Here is a 22991-nt window from a genome sequence, read left to right as displayed (position 1 = left end):
CCGGGCCGGGGCGAGTCGGGGGCGGCGGCGGCGGGGTCGGGCCTCGGGGGGCAGCGTCCCGCCCGCGGGGGGGACGCGGAAGAAAGCGCCGAGGGTGCCCCCTCTCGGCGGGGACGGGGCGGAGGAGGCGGCCGGGGCGCTGCGTGTCACCTGCGGCTGCAGGGACGGCAGGTGCCCGGCTGCACTCCCGGGAAGGAGAGGCGCCAAGCAGGGGCATCCTTGGCACAGCGCGAGTCCCCCGGAGCCCGGCGGAGGGAGCAAGGGGGCCGGGGAGCCGGGAGGCGCTGCTCCCGCCCCCGCTGCGGGCACTTCCTGGGCGGGCGTCCGCAGCGAGGGCTGCGCTGGGAGAGCTTTGGGAAGCCGTGCTTCGGCCACGGGCACTTGTTGCCGAAGGACGGCGTCAGCTTTTGGAATGAGGAAGGAGGAGCCAAATCTTCCTTCCAGCTCACCGGTACTGTGGATTGTTACACGTCTCGTTTCAGTGTGGTTGTTGGCCTCCTATGCCGGAGTACCTTGCTTTGATGGTTTGTATTTTCTGGTAGAACAAGCAGAAATTAATTTGACAGAAATGCTTATAACATTAGATATTTGAAGTGGAAAGATACGACCTGTGGTTAGTCGTTAGGAAACTGCAGAGGCTCACAGAAATCCTAGATGCAGACAACATTAGCGAATGCACAATTTGTGCATTTAGCTGTATTTCAGAAGCATATGAATATACAGAGCAATTAGCAATAAATGTGACATAAGGAGCAGAAGGTGTGTTTGCACAGCTAACTACGTTTTTTTCCTACATTTTGGTCGAATTATTCTGATGTGTTGCTTGACTGGTAAGGACGTGGTGGTAGAGATCAATTTCATTGCTGATTATGCAGCTCTCAAAGGACATTTACATTGTTTCATCTTGGGGCCTCAGAGCTTCCCCCTTGATTCCTGAGTAAGGGATACAAGAAAAAAATCAGCCCTGTGCGTGGGTTTAAGTTAATCGAATCTTAAAGTGATTATGGAATGATAGTGGGATAAACATGTTTAAAATTAGAGTTCCGTTCTGCATTCTGTAAATGTCAAAATCCCAGATATGATGGTTGTGGAGTTTTTTTGGTTTTTTTTCATTGCTATGTTGTTTTGGCGTTGGGGTATTTCCACTTGTTTGTTTGGTATTTTGTTTATTGTGTTTTGTTTAATGTGTTTGGTTTAATGTGTTTCTGTACATGGTCCAAGTTCGTCTGAGTTTGTGTAAAAGTATTAATTTTAAAAGTGGTTGGGTTGTTTTCTTTTGGCGGTGGGGCCAAGCTCTTGCATATATTCATATTGCATGGGTTTCCCTTAAATTTCCATTGGCTTGTGGAAGTGACCTTAAAGCCCTTATTGGAACAGCAGGGTGAGAACAGTAATTTAGATGAACATGTTCGAAGGCTCGCATCAGAGGAGTCAGCCCTGGATCTGTCACTGAGGAGCCACCAACCCCATTGCCCAGGTGTGACGTGCAGCAAGAGCAGTCCCCAGGAGGGCTGTCTGGAACAGCTCACAAGATCCAGGGGGCTAATTGCCTGGGAAATATGGGTCATATGGGATGCAAGAGAAAAGCATCTTGTGACTGCACAAAATTATGGGGTGCTCCTGGGAGGGACTAAAGAGAGGTGATTTGAGGAGGAGCAAGCATGGGAAAATAAAAGGGCCTGGTCAGTCTGTTTGACTGTATCCCAGGCCAGATTGCCACAGTCTGTCCTCTTTTCTCATTAAGGTGCCTTTCTGGCTGTTTTGCTGGGCGAGAGGACTCTGTGCCCTATTCTCATGCACATACTGAGCTCTAAGTGCCAGCAGCTGGAGATGCACAGTAAGTTGTAGGGATCTCTGTGTCTGCTGTGCCAGCAGCTGGAGGGACTGGAGTGAGTGAGGCCCTAAATGCCCAGCAGCTGGAGCAGGGACTGTAAGCCACAGAGGCTTGTGTGTCTGCAGTGCCCGTAACTGGGAGGGTGGAGTGCGTGGGTACAGGCTTGGCAAGGATGCCAGCATGTGGTTGCTCGTGAGTATCACACAGGGAGTAGGATTAAGAGGCTTGGGAGCCAGGCTTTGAGGCAGGTGTAAGTGTGGGACAGGTACTGGTGAGATCAGAGGGTCATCAGTTTGACAAGGAGCAGGGCTCTGAGGATTCAGGCTTGGTTGCTGAATAGGTTGAGGGTCTGGGACCAGTTACAGAGGGATGATCCAAGTTGTGTGTGTGTATATATTCCCCAGTAGCAGGCCTTTGTCCTGGGCAGCTGTGGGGAGGAGCAGCCAGACCATGTTTGTGCCTGCACGAACGCTTGTTTTTATCTGTGCTGATCTCTATGGTCAGCCATGTGTATATGCATCTTTGCATGCACAGCTATGGGAATACATCGTCAGCCTGGCTGGATCTGGGCACATGGAGTTGCAGCAGCCTTGTTGTCAGTGGGCTGCCAGGTTCACCAGCCCCTAACACAGGAAAAAACAGTTTTTCTATAAGCTTGAAGATGTAGAAATTGTTGACTCATGAAACTTAAATTTAGAACCAAATCTTCAATAACTGTTACATTGTGATAGGATTTGAAAATATTTGTTTTGATGGATGTGAATAGGGCTACCTGCATGAATATCTAAATATCTGTGCTTATTTAAGCTTCCATGATAGAGCAGTGGAGCATTAATTAAATTCAAACCTAGCCTTTTATTGCAGGTGTTTTTTAACATAGTGTGTTTTTTAACTCAAGAAGTAAAAATAGACATTTCCTTATCTAAATGTCATAGACTCATAACATCACAAAATGGTTTGAGTTGGAAAGAAGAAGGGACCTTTAAAAATCATCCAACCCCTTTTAAAGTGAACACCCTGCCATGAGCAGGGACATCTCTCATTAGATCAAGTGGCTCGAAGTCTCATCCAGCCTGGCCTTAATTGTTTTGCGTGTCTTCCCCCAAATAAATCCGTGTGTAGAAGAGAATATCAGCAAGGAATGGGGATGTTTATCATCTGACAACTGACCTTCCTTTTAGGCATTTTCTGGTTCTTCTAGTGTAATGCTGTCAAGTTAAGAGACTCAATTTATGTAAAATATCAAGATATCATGAAAAATGAATATAATATTTCTGTCCTGTTTACTGTTGGAGTTTATAAACATGTGGATATATACCCACACATGTTCATAGTGATCCATTCCATTGGTATAAATCTGATAGAATGATAAGCAGATTATTTTAGATTGAAAACTGTAACTAGGGGCAGTTTGTATCAAATATGAAGTACAGCTACTACCTGCCCTGAGAAATCCTCTTTGTGTGTGAAGTACTGCCAAATCAGCTTCTGATTTCCAATGTGATGGGTGCACTTTTTAAATTTTTCAGCATTTCCAGCACATCTAATTTTTTCTATAGAATTATGTTGTACATAATTTCATACTTAAATGAGCAGCAATTATTTTCAAGTTATTTTCATTTTTTCTCTCCTAGCAAGAGTAATTTTAACAGCTGTTGGAGCAGATAACTGAAATTGTATGGTAGAGAGACACCCAATGTTGGAAAGTAGAACAGTGGAAACCTTTTCTTGTAGAAGGTGGTGTAGGTTCCCTGTGGGCATGCATGGGTTTATATATTTCCCCACTTTGAATATATCAAAAGAAGGCATTGTTTTATTTTGGCCATCTCCCTGTGTGTATTGCAAATTTTGAGGGGACTTTGTGGTGATAGATGGGGAAAGCAAAAACAAAAAAATAATCTTAGTACAGCAGATCCTTTGCGTTGTCATAGGCTGCTTGTATGCATGGGGGATTTTTTGTTTTTTGTGGGTTTTTTTTTGTTTGTTTTTGTTTTGGGTTTTTTTTTGGGGGGGCCTGATCAAAATACTCAGATTTTCTTCTCAATTTAATGGTGTAAAAGACAATAGAAATAAAGCTGAGAACCAAGTAAATTTTTTTAAGGCCTGGTCACAAATGATTATACAGTACGTTTTTTACTTTGTGACGTGATGTCTAAAGGCAATCACTTGTCTCCACAAAGATGTAGTATGGAATTTAGGGAAGACAATAAAAAAATTGCATAATGTGCTCATTCATATTAAAGAATTACAGCTCCTTATCAACCACAGTTATAATAATTTATATATATATATATATACATACCGTGTACATTTCTTGATTTTTATTTTGTGCTTTGAGTTGTGTTTTCAATTTTATTTCCTTTTTCTAGCAGTGTGGAAAGAAAAGCATTACCACGTGTGAGAGCTGCTCCACTCTCAAATGTTCTTGATCTGCATGTGTACAGTAAATCTGATGGATTTCTGAAAGTGCCAACCTAACAACACATGTTAGGTTGCGTGTGTTCCATCCTTTGCTCTCCCTTCAGGAGAGCAGAAGAGCAGGCAGAAAGCTGGAATGTGGAGTGTGTGTTGCTGCACAGTGATTCGTGCAGTTTGCTTGGGGACAGACTGTTTCCAATGCGCTGCCTAGGCAGTGAGAGCAGGGGGTGCAGGCTAAATGAGTTATTTTGGTGGCTGCAGCTCTTCGCTGATCAATGATTTTCATTGATGCTTTGTGCAGTCCATAATTTTCTTTTTTGGGCTCCCTCATGAACTAAATTGGGTTCTGCTCACAGTCATTAATAATGATCCTAATGGAGGGAACATCACTGACTTGTTTGTAAGGCTCTGGCTTGAATTCAGTGTGTATTTAATAGTCAATGTTTTTATAGGTTAGTCATGAGTTATTAGAAAATAGCTCAACTCTTTCCAGAGATGAAGAACCCTCAACAACCTGAAATTGGTTTTCAAGTGTTTAATATATTAAAAGTCACACTCGTTTTTGATGCATAGAAGTCCCTTTTTGCAGGCATAGCTGCTGATTTGGTTCACTGAAAATGGTCAGCGAAGTCCTGTAGTTTTGGGGAGCAAGGGTGTGGCTGATATGAAGGGGTGTTTTTATTACTGGAATACAAAGGTTTTGAAGTGTAGAAGAGGCTTCAAGGCTGATGTACTTGCTTCTTCTCTTCCTTTGAAAGATTAGTGTTTCTGTATGAAAATTCAAATGTTGCCTTACTCTTTTTTTCTGAAAGTCAGTCCTCAGTAATTCCTAAAAGTATAAGGACAACTGCCCTACTTTGGGAGTAGATTTGCTTTTATAACTCTTCAAAATTTGCTTGTGATGGACATATGTTAAGAATTCCTGTAATATAAATTTGGCTGGAGTTTTAAGAACATCTTGTGACCATTTTGTATCTTGACCTGTAGATTGCCATTGATCATCATCTCGTAGCTTCGTAAAAGACTTAGGTATTACATTTTAAAGTGGAGTTTTGTAGGCTGAAGAGAATAAAAAAGTGTATGTATATTACAGTTTTATAAAGCTACTGCACTTTAGTGTATACATTCTTGCTTAAATGTTGTATAAATGTAATTAATAGGTTTTTTTATGTAGCGCCACTATCAATGGATGTACAATTTTATATTGATATTTGCATTGCTCTTGTGCTTAAATTAGTGTGCAAGCCCGAGGCAGCTGAAACCAAGCTAGAACTGAGTTCTCTGCTTTCAGAGATTTAGTCCTTGATTTCTTAATATAGTTTTAGATTTGATTTTTATGTTAAGGCTAATGTATTTTTCACTTGGTTTTGACAGTGTCTCACCTTCAGGAGATGGCCTCTTCTAAGTCTTTGATGAACCTTCTAACCTTCACTTTTGGCTCAGCAATAGGATTTTTTGTCTGCTATCTTCTGTTTAGCATTATACTAGAAGAACAGGTTAAGATCCAGCCTCATGTTCTTCACAATGATCCACATGGTCAACACTCAGCAGATACTGACAACAATCAGCTGCAAGGACAAATGAATTTCAATGCAGATGCTGGACAGCATAAAGGTATTTTGTTGCACCTGGCTGGTTAGCAAATGTCCTCCCTTTTCATGCATTGCAAAGCATTGCTTCTTCACTGCCAAGAATTTATATGAATCACTTTAATTCAGTTTCCTCATGTTCAGGTTACATCTAAATAACTTTTCTCCTGAAGTCTACTGAATGGTGGTTTTCTTTGTTTACATTTTTATTACAGTAGTAATTTTTTTTTCCTTCAAGTCCAACTGTTTGTCCAACTTCTGTATCCAGACTTGTGGAGCAGTAACTTCTCAAATGAATTCTTGACACCAAATGGCAGTTTTGCTAAGATGTCTTTGCTAGCATTGTAGATGTGGCTGGATTGCTTTTTAGCCTTAAGAAGCTAATTTTGGACAACTTCTAACTTTTGATCTAGCCTCTAAGATAAAGCTAAAATATTTTTTTTTTACAATCATTTTTTGGTATGATTAGTAAAACACAGAATTGGAGCAGAGGGGCAAAAGGAGTCACTGTGGGCATGATTTGCAGAGCTGATTATATAGCAGTCCAGGCACAGATTGCTGTTTGCAGTCAAAGACGGAGAAATTCTTTTGCACTCTGGTTATTTTTATTTTTCCAGGGAAGGTAGACCCTTCCAATACTTCAGGAATACTTTTACACTTTATATATTTCATTAAGTGGGTTCATTCTAAATCCCAAATACAGAGAGTGTTTGAGTAGGAACAGCTTGGATGAGAAAAATTGCACTCCAATGCATTTTCTGAAGATGTTAGTAAGTAACTTGTTATTTAGACATATTTAAACTCCAAACTTTGTAAGATGAGTGAGTGCTTCACATGTAATTGTAGAACATTGTTACAGAGAAATCTGATCTATAGTTGCATAAAGTGTAAGCAGGAATATTTTAGTACCAGTTAGGCAGATTTCACTGTCCATGAAATATTCTTTCATGTGAGCTAAAATCTTTCTGCATGTATCAGGTGAAAATGTTTCTTTAAGAGCAATGAATACTTTGAAAAACATTGTTTCACACCGTCTTTATTCTGCTGGATTGGTGCAAATAAAAACATGTTATCAACAATGACAGTAGTTTCATAGTATCCTGTATTACTTAATCTCATAAATTATTTCTGGTTTACCATTTGCTTTATTCTTAAAACACATTTTGCTGGTTTAGAAATATTCATTAGGTTTTGTTAGTTAACATGAATATATTTATGTAAAAGTGCTTATTAGCTTTTTGACCTTTCTGTGTTGTAATAATTGTATTTATTGTGAATGGCAAAAATACTCTGTTTTAAAATCTTCATTTGTCTTCCAAGACCACAAAGTATTGGAATTTACCAATTTACCCCAGAGAAACTCGGGGTAACTGAGGCAAACCATGACATCACACAGCAACAATAAAGAGGTTGTCTCTGAGCAGGTTGTATGTAGAAATCAAGGTTTGCTAAAGCCACACTCCCCTGAACAGACACCCATTTTAATATGACTCTCCTTTATCTTGTGAAATTGAAATAGCTTTAAGAATTTTTGTTAGTTTGTTTGGCAATCACATCTAATATGGTTTTACAACTTTCCTCTTTTTTTAGATGAGGATAAAAATATTGCAGAAGGACTGTACCACAAGGTGAAAATACTGTGTTGGGTCATGACTGGACCTCAAAATCTAGAAAAGAAAGCCAAGCATGTTAAGGCCACTTGGGCCCAACGCTGTAATAAAGTACTTTTTATGAGCTCTGAGGAAAATAAAGACTTCCCAGCTGTGGGCCTAGAAACCAAAGAAGGCAGGGACCAACTTTACTGGAAGACTATTAAAGCTTTTCAATATGTGTATGACCATTATTTTGATGATGCTGATTGGTTTATGAAAGCAGATGATGATACATATGTTATATTGGACAATTTGAGATGGCTTCTTTCAAAATACAGTCCTGAACAACCAATATACTTCGGAAGAAGGTTTAAGCCTTATGTGAAACAGGGCTACATGAGTGGAGGAGCAGGATATGTTCTGAGCAAAGAAGCTCTGAAGAGATTTGTTGCTGCATTTAAAACGAACAAATGCACTCACAGTTCCTCTATTGAAGATCTGGCACTAGGAAAATGCATGGAGATCATCAATGTGGAGGCAGGAGATTCTAGGGATACAAGGGGTAGAGAAACCTTTCATCCGTTCGTCCCAGAGCATCACTTAATCAGAGGATACCTACCAAAAACCTTCTGGTACTGGAATTACAATTACTATCCTGCTGTAGAGGTAAGTCCTGAGGAGCCTGGTATCCATTTTGTCAAGTGCATCTTACAATGTGTGTGAGCATGTGATGTGTGAATTAGAATTAGGTGAAAGAAATCAAGAACAAAACTTGGAATTTTTCACATATTGAAGCTGAAAAAGAGTCTGGTTCTTAAGTAGATTTTTTTCATTGTAAACCAGCAATCTATTTTTATACTTTTATTCAGCAGCTAAAGCATTTCTGTGGCTTAAACCAGCTGTATGATACTGTGTTTAGTGTGTCAGGAGGCAGCAGCTTTAGCTAAGGCTGCAGTACATGGCTGGCTGAGCTGTGGACAGTTCCATCTGTAACTGATTCAGAATGGAAATTGCCTGTGTGGTTCTGTCCTGTCATACCTGTGCTTGGATAGAGACTACTTCATCTGGTGAAAAAGTCAAGCTATATTGATCAAACTTCATAAGTATTGAAAGAATGACAGTTATATAGCAATTGTTCTCTTTGGTGTCTTTGAATATTTAATCTTAGTTCCAGTTGGATTTGAAATATTAGCAACTCTGCAACCAAAGTTGCTGAAAAAAGAAACCCCAAAACTATGCTCCAGGAAAGCGTTCTCAAACTTGAGCTATAACATATAAGTTGTGACAAATGTGTTAACAATGATCCTATAGGGCTTAATAATATCAATGAAATAAAGACATTTAAAACAAAATTCTGCAATTACTTGTTACAAGTTTTTATCAGTAGGAAGTTAGATACTGACAATACTGCCAAACTGAATATGTCAACACAAACCGGTGCAAGTACACACACATTTTGTTTATACATTCTGTCTGGATGCTGACATAAGTAACAGGTATTTATTGTTTCATACATAAATGTTACTCATTTAGGCCTGCTTGCTGCTTCTTGGTGCTGTTTAAACATCAGCATCAAAAATTAAGTATGGAAAAGCAGAAAGCTCTGACGTTAATGAGGGCAGCTAGGTTTTTCACTGGCGTGATCACAGAAGCAGGAGACTTTGTCAGCTTCATTTTGGAAAGATGCCTTGGCAGATATGTCTGGTACATTTTGCTTGCCTAACAATAATTTTTGAAGTATACATATGACTGATAGTAATGAATTTCTTACCATTAAATCAAGTATTTCTTTGAATTCTCCCCGAATCTTTAATCCAGGGCACGCTTTGCAATTCTTGCTGATTATTTAACTGTGTTTTGTGTTTCAGGGTCCTGGATGCTGCTCTGATCTAGCAGTTTCGTTCCACTATGTTGACTCTGTGACTATGTATCATTTGGAATATTTGATTTATCATCTTCGTCCATATGGGTATTTGTATAGGTACAATCCTGATTCATCAAAGAATCCAGAAGAGCAGAGCAAAAATGAAGCACTGGAGAATAATCAAAAACTAAAGCAAAAAACTTCTGAGAGCTAATTGGACTTAGAAAAAACCAAAAAGAAGCCAGTACAATGAGTAAGGGTCTCCTCATACTTGTGCATGAAGCTTGTGGACTGAAATTACTCCTGGCGATTCTTATTTCAAAAATCAAGTTGGCAGCACTTCTTGTCACCGTGTGTACAATAGAGTCTGGTGCTGGCTCTGACTGCTTGGGATAGTGTGACCTTGCAGCCCTGCCCACAAAGATTTGGGGCCCTAAAGCTGTGAAATTGGAGGTTGCTCTGTACAATAATATTTGGGAGAATTTGTATGAAAACCATAGTGGACAGGTTCACAGATGATCGTACCCTATTTCTGTTCCTTTTTTTTGTTCTCCTCGATTTCCTTTCCATTAAGTCAGTTCTAATATTAGAAATTGGATGCTGCCCAGTCAAGCACGTCACAACGGCTTTCTGAATTATTGTCAACATCTTGAAGTTACTTTGCGTACCTTGCCCTAAAAGTAAGGCAGAGAGACAGAATTAGATTCTTCAATCTGCTTTGCCTTAACAGCAGAGTGGCAGAAATTCACCCACGAGATTAACATGAATTATTTGAGAAACAGAATTCACTGCTATGAATTACTTATAACATTTTAAATTCTGTTGTGCAAAACAATATGAAGTTTTTGGGGAGGAATACTCTTCTGGAGAGAAACCAGAAACAGCTACCGTTGTTTAAATTGCTGAGGTGATGCAAGCTGCTTACATATTTGCCTGTGGCTTTTTTTTTTTTTTTTCAGTTTTATTAACTTATCCTTTTGGTTCAATGGATATAAAAATTCATCTTAGCATTTCTCAGCCTAAGGTAGATGCTTTTGAAAATAGATGTCTGTCTTCTATTCTTTCATCCCACCTGCCACATAAACCAGGAAGAATAGTATCTTAGTGAAGTTGCATTGTAACAACTTGGTTTCAGCCACTATTATAGTTGCTTCCATTTTAAGTTCACTAGAAGTTAAAATTCTCAGATACAGAAATGTCCTGTTTTAAAACCGCACCAAAGCCAGTTTTTTTGGTTGAAGTACTTAATTTCACTTTTCTGAACATTTTTTTCTTCCACTTAAAAAAATGTTTTCTGTATCTGCTTCTTGTTACCTTTTTCAGCACAAAGTGTTAAATGATCCTTTTTTTCACTGTTTTTGAAGCTGAAGGGTGTAGTTATTCAGGTAAGCAAGCCGGAATGCAGGAATCTTTCAAAGTGCATTTACTTCCTCCACTACTTCATAAGTATCTCTGCCTTTTAACTGGAAACACTTTCTTGGTGTGGCACAAAATATGTGTTTTAATTACTGATTTTTTTTCAGAGGTCAAGTGTATGTTTTATAGAGTTAATATAAAACTTTCTGATTTTCTCCTTTTCAAACTGAGTGAATAGCAGTATGGGGAATGGAATTAAGTGTGACATATAGTGTTTTATTCCACACGTGAACAGAAGTTTCTTCATCTTTTTGTTGTTTTTCACTTTCATCATATTGATGAATTTGGACATAACCTGATTACCTCCAGTCTTTGTTTTGAAAAGGGCACATAGTGGTAGCAGACAGCCTTATTTACTACTGCTGGTCCTTCAGGATGTTCCTGGAAGATGATGTTACCATGAAGTACTGGAATTTTTTTTCCCAAAGGTAGTTCTAGTACAGATTGGAGTTCTTTCTGTTGTCCAACAGTGAAGTCATTACTTTCTTTCTGACCATTGCTCTGCAGCACAATGGTAATTACTGAAACAGCTCATGGTATTGAAATGCTGCATTCATCTTCTCTGCCTGAATGTAGGCCAAGTTCATCTATCAATATTGATTAAATAGTTCCTGAAGGGTTAAATCTCTTGGTCTTTATGACCAGCACTGCTTCTGAAGTACTGATAGGACATGAGCTTTATTTTATGTTAATTGACTTAAGTAGAACATTATAACTACATTGGTTTAAGAAAGGAAAAAGTCTCCAGTTTGCTGTAGTCAGAGGGATGCTTGTCCAGAGGACAGTGGATGTTAACATGCTGAAAGGTGCTTCCTTCTGTGAGCTAAATGTTTATCCCACATGCAGCACAAACCAATCTTATTGTGAAATCCATATGGAATTGATAACTCCAATGACATTGTTCAAACAAGCAGTTAAAATATTCAGGAATACTTAAGTTACAAAATGAAATTGAGATCCCAACCTAATCTCTTTGTAAATTCAGCCCATGTAAAAGATCTGTTGAGCTACTGTACAGTTCCTTTATTTCTGCTTTCTTCTTCAGTTCATCCATGGGGATTTAAAGATTTTCTACCACAACAGGCAGAACTAATCCTGCATATTTTCTGCAGATTTGTGTCGTATGTTTGCCCTGTGCTGTCCTTTGAAGCATTTCCTCTTCATGTTCCTTACTGTCCTGACTATCCTGTCTCTGGCTTTACAGTTTCATCCAGCATAAGTCTCAGGTGGACAGGAGGAAGCAGGATATTTGAGCTCCACACAGGTTTTTTGCTGGGATAACCAGGTAAATCAGCCACTGCTGAGCTCAGGGTGAAGCCTTTTCTCAGCAGCAGTTCTAGTTCTTATCTGCTGCCCAGCTGAGGCTTGTGGGTTTAGCAGATCAGGGTGGGAATATCCCTTTCCACAAAATGTGCAGGACCACAGAGACTGGAAAAGTAAAGGAACAAGTTCCCTTTCTGAAGGGTATAAGGTTGAGGGCATAGTACCTTGTCACTATAGGACACAAAAAAACACGATGCAAACACGCTGCTGTTCTCAAGGTAAAAAGGGGAAGTTTATTTTCTGACTCCAACATTTATAGATTTCTAAAGGTGACAATGGATTGGAGGGTGAAAGTGCCACCTCTCCAATGCCACTGGACAAACTAACAGTCCATCAAATTTCTCCTCTTCCATAAAGGAATGCAAAACAATAAGTTATTTACAGAAAGTGTGTGAGAAAATTTGCTACAAGAATGTAAACATCAGAAGGCTTAGAAAATCTTAAAAAATCAAGATGACACTACCTTGTGATAAATGGGTGGCCTGTCTGGAGAAATAAGTAGCCTTTTCTTCAAACATCAGTTTTTGTTTTAAAGTGTCCTTGTGCATAGGCCTCTGAATCTCTTTCTTTTGCCTTTATACAGCACTGTGAAGAATTATCCTTCTTTCCAGACAAGCTAGAAAAGTATCAGGTTTTACATTCTGTGATTACAACAGAGACCTGTTGTTCTTTGTTGAATTGTATTGCCATAACCATGAGCTGATACCTCTGAAATAATTGGTTTCTATCTCACTGCCTTCAGAAGCCTCAGTGGACAAGGTTGGAATGTGAACAGTATAATTTTCACATACAATATTACACTAATAATAGTAGTCTGCTATTTCACTCTCAGGTCTTTGTGCTTTGAGAAAGCATTTATTGAGTTTGAGAATTTTTGCAGCCCAAGGAGACTGTATTTCAGATGGAAAGACTTCCTGAGGCACAGCAACATGGGCTTACTTAGCCGTGCAGATTATTTCTCTGTGGTTTGGTTTCTAAAAGAGGTTTCTTAATTTTATAAAACCTAAAAGCTTTCATTGGCACCATAGTGATTTAAATTACCCATCTAAAAATTTTGAACTATTTTCTTGAAATTACTAGGCAGTGGATGTGGGAGTGTCCCCATGTGTGACAGAGTAACATTTTAACCTTGTGGTTAAATGTGATTTCACTTCAGAAAGTGGTTAATGTGATTTCACTTCAGAAAGATTGACAATGGCAAGAAGTTATTTTCTGATCACTGGTGTTAATCAGAGGAGAGTATTAGTGTTTGTTTGCAGAGGAGAGTATTAATCTTTGTTTGCAGAAAAAGACCAATTTCTTCTTTCACTCCCAATTAATTTTTGCAGTCTGTGTTATTTAAGAGGTTACATGCTGGTGAGGTTTATACCATCTCATTTTGTGGAAGCTCTTTTCACAGTACTTTTGCCTCTAAGGACATTTTCTTTGCTTTGCTTTTGTGGGGTGTATATTAAAAATCACTTTTTCTTCAGCTGTTACCATTTGATCTGTCACGCTTGCAGAAGTATAAATGTCAGTATTTGAGTAGCTGATAGACCTCTTATAAATGCTTTGTTATCTGAGCAGGGTGTTTTGTCTTTGTATGACAGAAAAGTGTGGGTTATTTCTCTGCTGTACCTGTTACTGATGCTCATAGTGCACGCACAGATAAAAATAGACCCCCTCAATACAGAACCACTGGGAAAGGCAGTTTTTGTCCTTTTTCTGTCAAGAAATCGTCTGTGGAACTCCAAAAGTGTAATTTGCTTTGTTTTACCATACTGTATTTAAAATACTCCACAAATGTTATTAATAGTCTAAAAGAATTAAATATTGCTGCTGGACAGTATGCTCCACTCAAAACCTGTGAATGTTTCACTTTGCAATTATAGGTAGTTGTGTTCCTAATGGCAGATAAAAGTTGGTGATTTGTCTGGAATGGTCACCGTAAGGATTTGTTTCTTAAATACCTTCTTTGAAGTGCCTTTGACCAATTTTTAACATCAAAATTAAGTTGACAATTGAATAAATAAAATAAGTTATCTCATATGCAGTTCATGTCTGTCTTCATTTACACCTTTTGCATGCTAGTGGTGTTGCATAGCAGCACAGTTTAGTCTAATAAAAATGTTCTTTTTCTCTAGAGTGGGTACAGGAAATTTTAAAAGTTTTTCTCACTTGTTATGGTTCTATGATTCTATATTTATGCTCTTAACAAAACAGCAAGTTACCCAGAAAACAAAGATAGTAGATTTTTAAAGTGTGAAATGATTAAGTGCTAGTACCATATTCACATAAGCAGGCAGCTGTTTCTGCATTGTCCTGATTCTTCAGTGTCTCCGTATTATTACAGATTCCTGAGTGAGCTGACTACAACGGATACCTCAGAAATAAAGCAAAACTGTCCAAAATTAACCATCTTGTTAAAAAAAAAAAAAAAAGATTTATTCTTTCAGTGAACCTCTTATTTCTGAATAAAAAAGACCTGTTAAAATTTAAAAGTTGTGCTTTCTAACCTAAATTTTTGTGCAGAACAGCATTCAGCAGTAGAAGTGCTGGCACTTGGACAGCTGGGAGGTGTCTTTACATCTGGAACTCTGGTTGTTGGACGAGGTGTTGGCAGAAGCACAGTACAGCTGTGTGTCATTACCTTAAGTACTGTAATAGACCCTGCTAATACTATTAACCTGGATTAATTAACTGTTTCATTTCAAAGTGCAGGAAACGGGCGACAGCCAGTTTAACCGAGCTCAAAAGCTGGGATATTTAAGGGAACAAGAGCCAATTGAACCGACCATAAAAGCTCCTGTCAAGTTTCAGGCGAAGGTTGTGCTTTTATGTAGTGGTGCTGCTGTAACTTACAAATTGTCAGGATCAGACTACCTCCAGCACATTGCAGGGCAATGCCAGTGCTGGAGCAAAGCAAAAGCTACAGCTGCTACATTGGAGAAAAACTGTGTCATAAGTGCAGATTTGCTTTGCTTGCTTTTTGGATTTTTTTTAACACTAATATATAACAGACTCACCCACTTGATTACCAGAAGTTGCAGGCACAGTGAAATGTCCATAAATGACGGTAAACTCTTGTAGCCAGCTCACAGAAAGCTTCATTTGCTCAAGGGAATTTTCCTAGAGCTCTTCCCTGTGCACTAGTGCCAACTAAAAAGTAAGTAAACATTTTACACCCAGGAACTGCTAAGTTTGTTCTAAGCTGCAGGGAAGATAAGCCTCTGAATTGCTCATTCCAGTGCTTGCTCCTGAGTGTTCAGCAGCATTTCTTCCTTTCTGACAATGTTTCACCTTAATGAAGCCCGTCCATGGGTTCCTGAAATTTGGTGGCGAGGAGCTTTTTCTGACTTATATGAGGAGTGAGACAATCAGAGTTCTGCAGTGAACATTTTCAATTTTACACATGTATAGAAATTTAAGACAGACTTGGGAAAACAGATGGATTGTGGGATCTCACTTCTAGGTTAGGGTGATATTTGGCATTTTTAAAGGGAAAGTTGTTTAATTCAGAAATGTAGCCTGAGGTCTTAATTTTTTTCAGCTTTCTAATATATAGTCCTTCAAGACTTCTTAAAATGCCAATAAAAGTAAAGATGTTTTTCTCACTGATTAGTAAAAAGAACATTGGCGGGAGGCTAATTCTGTGTTTGTTTTTGTTAACACTGGAATTTGGACCCAATGTGGTTTTGAGCTGTGCCCCACACACTCTCCTTTTAACTCTTTTCAGACATTTTCAGCCCCCTATTCTGTTGTGTATAATGCTCCTCCTTTGTTGCAATACTACAGGACCAGGACAGTCCCTTTTTTCCTTCTTCCCCAAAAATGCTCTTCTGTAAGCTTTCTTTTATTTAGGGAGGCTGAAGCCTCAAGTTCTGGAGTCTGCACTGTACTGACCAAAGCATCATCCAGTTCTGTGTTACACACCTGTGGGGATAAGAAAGTGTCAATTTTGATTTCAAGATGCCAAAGTGGTGGGTTCACAGACATCACAGTTTAGTGTTGTACAACTGGAGAACAGTACTGCAAACTTCGGTCATAGCTTAGGTGTTTTGTCTCTTAAACATTCCCATCTTTTCTCCTTTTTAGTTTCCTTTTTCTGTCAATGGTTGCACCACCTGATCTGCAAAGTGGTGTTTGAGGAGTCCAAGGTACCAACAGGAGCTGAAGGCCGTGTATGATCCCACAGACAGACCTGTCTGCAGTAAACTTAGTGACTTACAGCAGGTTTTAAAGTCAGCCTAAAGCCAATCACTTCAAAGCAAGCGTTGGAACTGGGTTTTATCACTTAAAATATTTCTCAGTTTGCAGACAGACTGGCTGGAGATTCCAGCAGTTAGTTGTGCTAAAGAAACATGAAAAATCTTTTCTTTGGGAAGAGGGAATTGTGTAGCAATGTTGTCTGGAAAGGAACACGAGTTTTCCAACTGTCTTCTGAGCTTTGCTGAAGTCACTATCTTATTTTTCACTTTTACACAGAGGTGAACATTCTTGGAAAAATGAGCACATGGCAATAGAGTTTGAAATTCGTATCTGAATAGAGATGGGAATTTCACAGAAGTGTTTGTTACATCAAAAGTTGATGTGAGCAGCTTATTTATTTCATGTAAACTCTGCTTTACTTGAGTAGGTGTGTAAGTTTGCAGTACTGTTCTTCAGCTGTACAACACCAAACTGTGATGTCTGTGAACCCACCACTTTGGCATCTTGAAATCAAAAAGGCCGGTCTGCTTTGAATTTCTAACCTGGCTTCCAGCAACTCCTCGGCACCTTCTCATTCCCCTCCTAGGATAAAATTTAAGTGACTGCAAGGAAAGGAGCTTTGTCAATAGCTTCAGTCACCTAAAGAACCATGTCAGCCTTCTCATGCTGCTGCTTCCCAGTTCCACCCTGTGCTTTCAGTGTTCCCCAACAGAGCTGGATCCTGCCTGGTCTCAGGGAGTCAAGGTTTTGACTCTTCCTCCTCTTGTCAAAGAACTGATAAAAAAGACTTAGGAATTAATGTGTATTAGTGCAGTGCACCTTTAAAACCTTGGACTATGATTTTTTTGTTTTTTCTTTCACTGTCCCCTTGGGGTCCTTAACTGGGAATCACTCAAATGTGCTATTAAATGCTGGCTTCCTGCTTTCTGCCCCTGGAGATGGAGAGCATAAGATTTAACATAAATGTTAATTTAGGGCCAAGTGAGTACTTGGCACAAATCAAAACAAATACATATGTCTCTAGTGAATTCTTTTTAATGCATGTTTTATTCAATCTAGTCACTCTAAATGTGAGAGTACTGTTAAATATTTGTTCTCTGACTATTTCTCAAGTGGAGGATGTGGCTGTAAACTGGAGTCTAGATCCTTCCTAGACTTGTAATCCAGATGAGCACTCTGCAGGGATTAATCCTAAATCAAATGAAAATCACACCTGAGGGTCTGAAATTTTCCCTGCACAGGAGAGTGCTTCACCAGCATTTGACCATTTACCATTGAAAACAGCATGTTTCACATATTCCACTGGAGGATCTGTTGAAATCATAGCTGAAATATGGTTAATGTTTCAAGGACAGGTAGGGTAATCATGTCTAAACCAAATTTTCAAACATCATTTAGAAAAGCAAACTGCTGTTCAGAAGCTGGCAATGCTTCCCTGGGGACAATGAAGCCTTTGTTCCTATTTCTGACCAATGTTACTCAGGGGTTTTTTTTGCAGAGAATAGGCGGTGTCTGTTTACCCAGATTAAAACATCATTTGTCAGTCTAATCAACCGCAACTGCTTTTAAACTATTTCCCTGTGGGCCAGCTTGGGCTCTATGCACTTTATCTTTGCCAGCTTCCAAAGCTGTATTTCATATATCTTGTTCAGACTCATTCAAGGAAATATTTCCCAAAAGGCACTGGACATGTCTTCTTTTTGGGTAAGCTTTATGATGTCTAAATGCAGAAATTGTTTTATCAAACATAGACGTTGTCTTATCAAATGTAGATCTGAATGTGCACAAATTGGTACTGTTCCCAGTGGGAGAAGTCTCATGCATCAGCTCTATCTTCTTGCTTTATACAAAAGTAGCATTTGAATCTCATTAGTAATGGTACAACTACTACTACATTCTCCAGAAGAATAAGATTCACAGAGCCTTGATTATTTCATATAAACCTATTATAATTGCACAAAATTCCCAGTTCTGCCAGTCCATGTGTCAGCCAGCACTTCTCCTTCAAGAAGTGTCAGCAATACCAACTGAGAACCAGAGCCTTACAGATGTGTGGTGGCTCTCTGGTTTGATCTGGTCTTTGCAGCGAACAGTTTCAGTGTTGCTGAATTCTTTTTTGTTTGTTTAATTTTGTGAGTTGGAGTTGTAGATTTTACACATATTATAAAAGCAAAAACTTTCTAAAAGATCCATAGGTACTGGTGGTGACCTGCCACCCAGAACCCTCAGTCCCTGTGAGCATCAAAGAACTGGAGAAAGCATGATTTTCTCTTACATATAGCATCTAAGAATTTTATTCCTCACATCAGGGCAAAATGAGGAAACTATTACAAATGTTTAACAGTATGAAAAAAAAAAAAAACCATGAAAGAAAGGTTGGAAAAAATTTGCTGCATCCTATTAGCCACACATATTTGTGGGCTAGATGTCTGGGCCCAGGAGAGACTGAGAAAGCTGTTGCAGCATATAAATGAAACAAAAACATTAGGAGGTTTCCTGTGGCTTTTGCAGTTAAGCAAAGGTTAATTACACGTGTTCAGCTGGACCAGCTAGTCCTTTGACTTTTAAATATATAATTGTGTATGCAGGAGTGTTGTTTCTAAGATGAGCATAAAAGGTAAGGAAGCGCTAGAATGAAGAATGTGTATGTCCCATGCTAGTTATCAGTCAGTAGTGGAGTGACTCTAAAATGACTGAAGAGAGGACAATCCCTTTGGATTTTACTCTTTTGTAATGTGCTTGGATGGCTGAACTCCAAAATGTTCCAGCAGGAGCACCTCATCAAGGGAACACCTTCACAGTGGGTTTTCTGCACAGCTTCTCGATTTCTGCTGCCAGCCAGCACATTCTGTATTTAATACCTTCCTGACCTCTCCCCCTGACTGCCCTCGGGAGCTTTGGACTGTTCAAGAGGGTCAGGTTGGAGGATGAGACTCACTTCCTTAGGATATTTGCCTGTGTGCAAGAGTGTAGAAGCTGAGTAATGCAAACCTTGTAGTTTACTCTCCTTTCAGAGGGAATCCTGAACGGACTGGATGATTTCTGTGGTCTTTTCCTACCTGAATTTTCTTACAATCCTAAAAATGTCTTGTTAGCTTTGCACATGCTCTGCACCTCCATGTTTTACCTTCATCTCCTCCATGTCTTGTCTTGTTAGTCCCTTCTGCTGCTCTGCATTCAGCTCCCTTCTGCAGCCCACAGAGCCCCTGCCTGACCATCAGCAGTGCTGGATCATGCCCATCTCAACCTTTGAGTCTTTGTGTTCTCCCTTTCCTTCCAGAGCTACAGTGGTATTGTGAAAGTTCTGCTTACCGTTCTGAGTAGCACTACACTAAGTATCTCTTCATAGTCCCATATTATAGAAGGGTGTGGGAAAGGAATTTTTCTGTTAGATTGCATGACTAACTACAGGATGAGTTTGCCCTCCTTCCAGTGTTGTGTCCTGGTTAATGCACACTGGAGTTTACGGGTCTAGAAGTCCTTTTCTCTGTCCCTGCACAATCACCATATCTATTGCTTGCTGAACTATGATCTTGCATTTCCTTGGTATTGGTAACCCTGTAATTGGCACAGTTCCTTTTTCTGTTACAAAACCTTCTAATCTCTGACAGCCAGGAGGTAGCTACTGTTAAAAATTATGATTATAGGCAATGTGAGAACAGGATCCAAAATGGTTTTTTAAGTAATAAAGTGGAGCCAGTGCTGCTTGTAGCACCTGTGCATAACTTAAGCCCAGTGCTTAGGAATTATTTGCAATTCTTAAAAAGTGCATGCATAAAGACCAGGAAACAAATGCAACAAGGCAGGAAACACTCTCTTGATGTTCATTCAGCATTATGCTGATATTTAGCATTTCACTGTTGCTTCACAAATACATCTGCTCAGTATTAGAGCAGGAAGCAAGCTAGTTACAGAAAGCACAATTAAACACAGCCAGCATCCAAAATCTGTATGTTGAGACCCACAGGAGGAAATGTCCAAATAAATGCTTGCTACCCTCTGGTAACCAGCTGGCAAGTAGACTGCCTGAGAGGAGGTGGAGACTGTGGATTAACTGAATATCCTGAGTTGGCAGGGATCCACAAGGATCAAAGTCCATCTCCTGGTCCTGCACAGGACTAGCCCCAGGAGTCACACCAAGTGCCTGAGGGCATTGTGCAAATACTTCTTGAACTCTGTCAGGCCTGGTGCTGTGACACTTCCCTGGGAAGCATGTACCAGTGCCCAACCACCCTCTGGGTGAAGAACCTTTTCCTAATATCCAACCTAAACCTCCTCTGACACAAGTTTAGGCCACTCCCTTGTGTGCTGTCACTGGTCACCACAGAGAAAATCAGTGTCTACCCCTTCTTTGCATCTCATGAAGAAGCTGGAGACCAATGAGTGCTACTAGCATGTCATGAGTGTGAAAAATCAACATACACCTGAGGGTAAGAATGACCTGATCTTCGTCGTGACTGTTTGAATTAATTTTATATCACAAATAACTTCCAGATGTGATAATAATGCTGCACTCTCCCATTGTAGCTGTGTGATTAAGAGGTAGTGCTGGAGTGGGCTCCCATTACAGAACAAGATGCCAGAGAAAAAAGTTTAAGATAAATAAAAGAAAAAATATCTCCCTGTGCAAAATGTACCAGTTAAAAAGAAAAGAAAGGAGTTTAGTGAGATGATGTTCTGAATGAAGCCTTGTTCTCAGGGCTGTAACCTCAGGAAGCTTTGCAGAGAATGGGTGTGCTGGGCCATGGCTAGTTTGAGCTGACTGGAGGGGTGGGCTCAGCCTGTGCCCCAGGTTGTGTCCAGGAGGGATCCGGCTGGATGTGTCGAGGCACAAGGCAAAAGCAGAGTCTGAAATCTTTACTGTTTCCTGCACCACCTTAGACACTGGCTCATGAGCTCTGGAGCCCTTCACTTTTTATTTATTGACTGATTATTAGAATTTTTTCTTGATTTGCCAGATTTAGCAGTATTGCAATGGTTATAGATGGAGGGGGGTTCTGCAAGGGGATTCACAATTCACAAGGGGATTATGGGGTGTCTTGCTCTTTGGCTTTCATACTACGGTACAGTGCATACAAGCCCTTTTTACAGTTGTGTTTCTGCTTAGTGTAAATACCTTGGCCCTGCAATGCTCAGAATCTGGTTTGTGGAACATCCTGTTTACACAATGTTCAGGTTAAGCCAGTTTTAAAACAACTTATGAATTTGCCAAGGAGACCAAGGAGCAGCTACAGTGGTCTGTAGAAAATGTAGGTTTTGAGATGAATTAAGAGGAAATTTAAGCAGCTTCTGCTGCTGAGCTGAGTTTTGGAAGTTGTTACTTTGATATTCCTTCTAAAAACCTGTTGATGTCTCACTGATTGTTTTACAGAGGCATTTTGTTGTTTTCCTCCTGGTGGCACTGCAGGATAACACTGTGGTCCTTGGGGCCCTGTACTGCAGCTGCATCATTTAAGATGCTGGGATATCTTCTTGCTGACACAACAAATTCTGTTATGCTTGACTTGAGGACCAGTACAACACCCTTGCTGCATGATAACCTATAACTTACTTGGTGGGACCTGTGTTGGATGATTTTCTCCTCTTAAAAATGAAAGAGCTTCAACCAACTAATGAACCATAAACAAATCAGACACATCACTGAGCGTGTTAAAAAATCTCAAAAAAGCCTGACATATGACTGCTAAATTCTCAACAGCTCTGCTCAGAGTATGGCTTTCACTCAGACACGTTCACTTGTATCCTCTAGAATGTCCAACAAGTACTGTGACTTTTGATTGACTATATTGTATGGTTCATATGGAAAAAGAATGGAAGATTTCTACTTGGAAACATGTTTGTTCCCTTCAGGAAGAACATGGTGCAGCCTCCAGCACTGCCCTCATCAGTATACTTTCCAGTCATTACAGATGCTGTGTATTTTGGCAGCCTTTGCCTCAAGTCACTTATGATCTGTTCAGTTACTTAGTGTGCAGACTAAAAACACCCAGTCATAGTCCTCTGAGGGAGCTTGAAATAAAAATATTAATCTTCAAACCCAGATTTTATATGTGAATCTCATTATGTGTTAATTAATTTGAAAATACTGCCTCTCTGGTCAGCAGAAATATATCTTACCTATTAACTTACAATGTAGTTAAGACTGATAGAAACTATCCTTTGAGAAAACATGATGCACTAGGGAGTTGCCCTGAATGAAGTAAGAAGTAGCTGAAATTACCAATTATGTCATGAATGTAATTCAGAAGAATTACTAGCTATTTGCTTTCCATGGAAAAATCCGTCCCCAGGCTCAATCCCCACACCCATGCCTGTGTGTTCAGCCAGCCCAAGGGGCTGCAGGCAGCAACCAGGCCACAAAATCCCTGAAATCCTTTCCAGTGCTGAGCATCTCCCTCCCCTGCAGCCCCCCTTTGCAGCCCCTACTTCTGAAGGCACGTCCTAGAGGCCTTTCTGATTTGTTGATCAGTTTTTTACTGCTCTGGCAGTGTTTTTTTAAGTGTCCTGAAAGCTTTAAGCTGCTGAGACAGGAGCACCAGTCAAAATAATTCCAGCAGAATTTGGGATTAGCTGAGTTATTTTCAAGCTAATCCAAAATTCTTTGGGGGGTTTACTCACATGTTGAGCTTGTGCTTGCCAGATTTATTCTTGTCAAAGCACTTATTGACCACTCTTTTTATAATAAGAAATGGTTTCTTTGTGTCCCAGGGCTAACCATGCCAGATGTTGGTGATTCCTTTTGCCAAACTAATAAAAAGCAAAAAATC

The 22991-nt window shown here is 39.8% G+C and overlaps 1 protein-coding gene across 2 annotated transcripts; it reads left to right on the top strand.

Moving 5' to 3' along the window:
• Positions 1-43: 43 nt before the first annotated feature.
• On the top strand, positions 44-14062 carry C1GALT1 (core 1 synthase, glycoprotein-N-acetylgalactosamine 3-beta-galactosyltransferase 1). 2 transcript variants are annotated; one of them, XM_041408594.1, is made up of 4 exons: positions 44-524; positions 5627-5866; positions 7432-8099; positions 9302-14062. In XM_041408594.1, exons 1-4 carry the CDS (start codon positions 413-415, stop codon positions 9509-9511), a joined length of 1230 nt encoding a protein of 409 aa, XP_041264528.1. In that variant the 5' UTR covers positions 44-412; the 3' UTR covers positions 9512-14062. The 2 variants fall into 2 exon arrangements, with proteins under 2 accessions (XP_041264528.1, XP_041264531.1); XM_041408597.1 differs by lacking the exon at positions 44-524 and adding an exon at positions 1468-1837.
• Positions 14063-22991: the final 8929 nt, after the last annotated feature.

The sequence above is a fragment of the Onychostruthus taczanowskii genome, unplaced genomic scaffold, assembly GCF_017590055.1.
Source record: "Onychostruthus taczanowskii isolate IOZ18803 unplaced genomic scaffold, ASM1759005v1 scaffold3, whole genome shotgun sequence".
Taxonomy (NCBI): domain Eukaryota; kingdom Metazoa; phylum Chordata; class Aves; order Passeriformes; family Passeridae; genus Onychostruthus; species Onychostruthus taczanowskii.
This window is presented reverse-complemented; position numbering and strand designations above follow the sequence as displayed.

Bases quoted from the DNA above. Each gene is read 5' to 3' on its own strand.
- C1GALT1 (XM_041408594.1), top strand. From the start codon at position 413: ATGAGGAAGGAGGAGCCAAATCTTCCTTCCAGCTCACCGGTACTGTGG. The intron at 5,867-7,431 runs GTATTTTGTTGC...CTCTTTTTTTAG, and splicing joins AGATGCTGGACAGCATAAAG to ATGAGGATAAAAATATTGCA. The intron at 8,100-9,301 runs GTAAGTCCTGAG...TTTGTGTTTCAG, and splicing joins ATTACTATCCTGCTGTAGAG to GGTCCTGGATGCTGCTCTGA.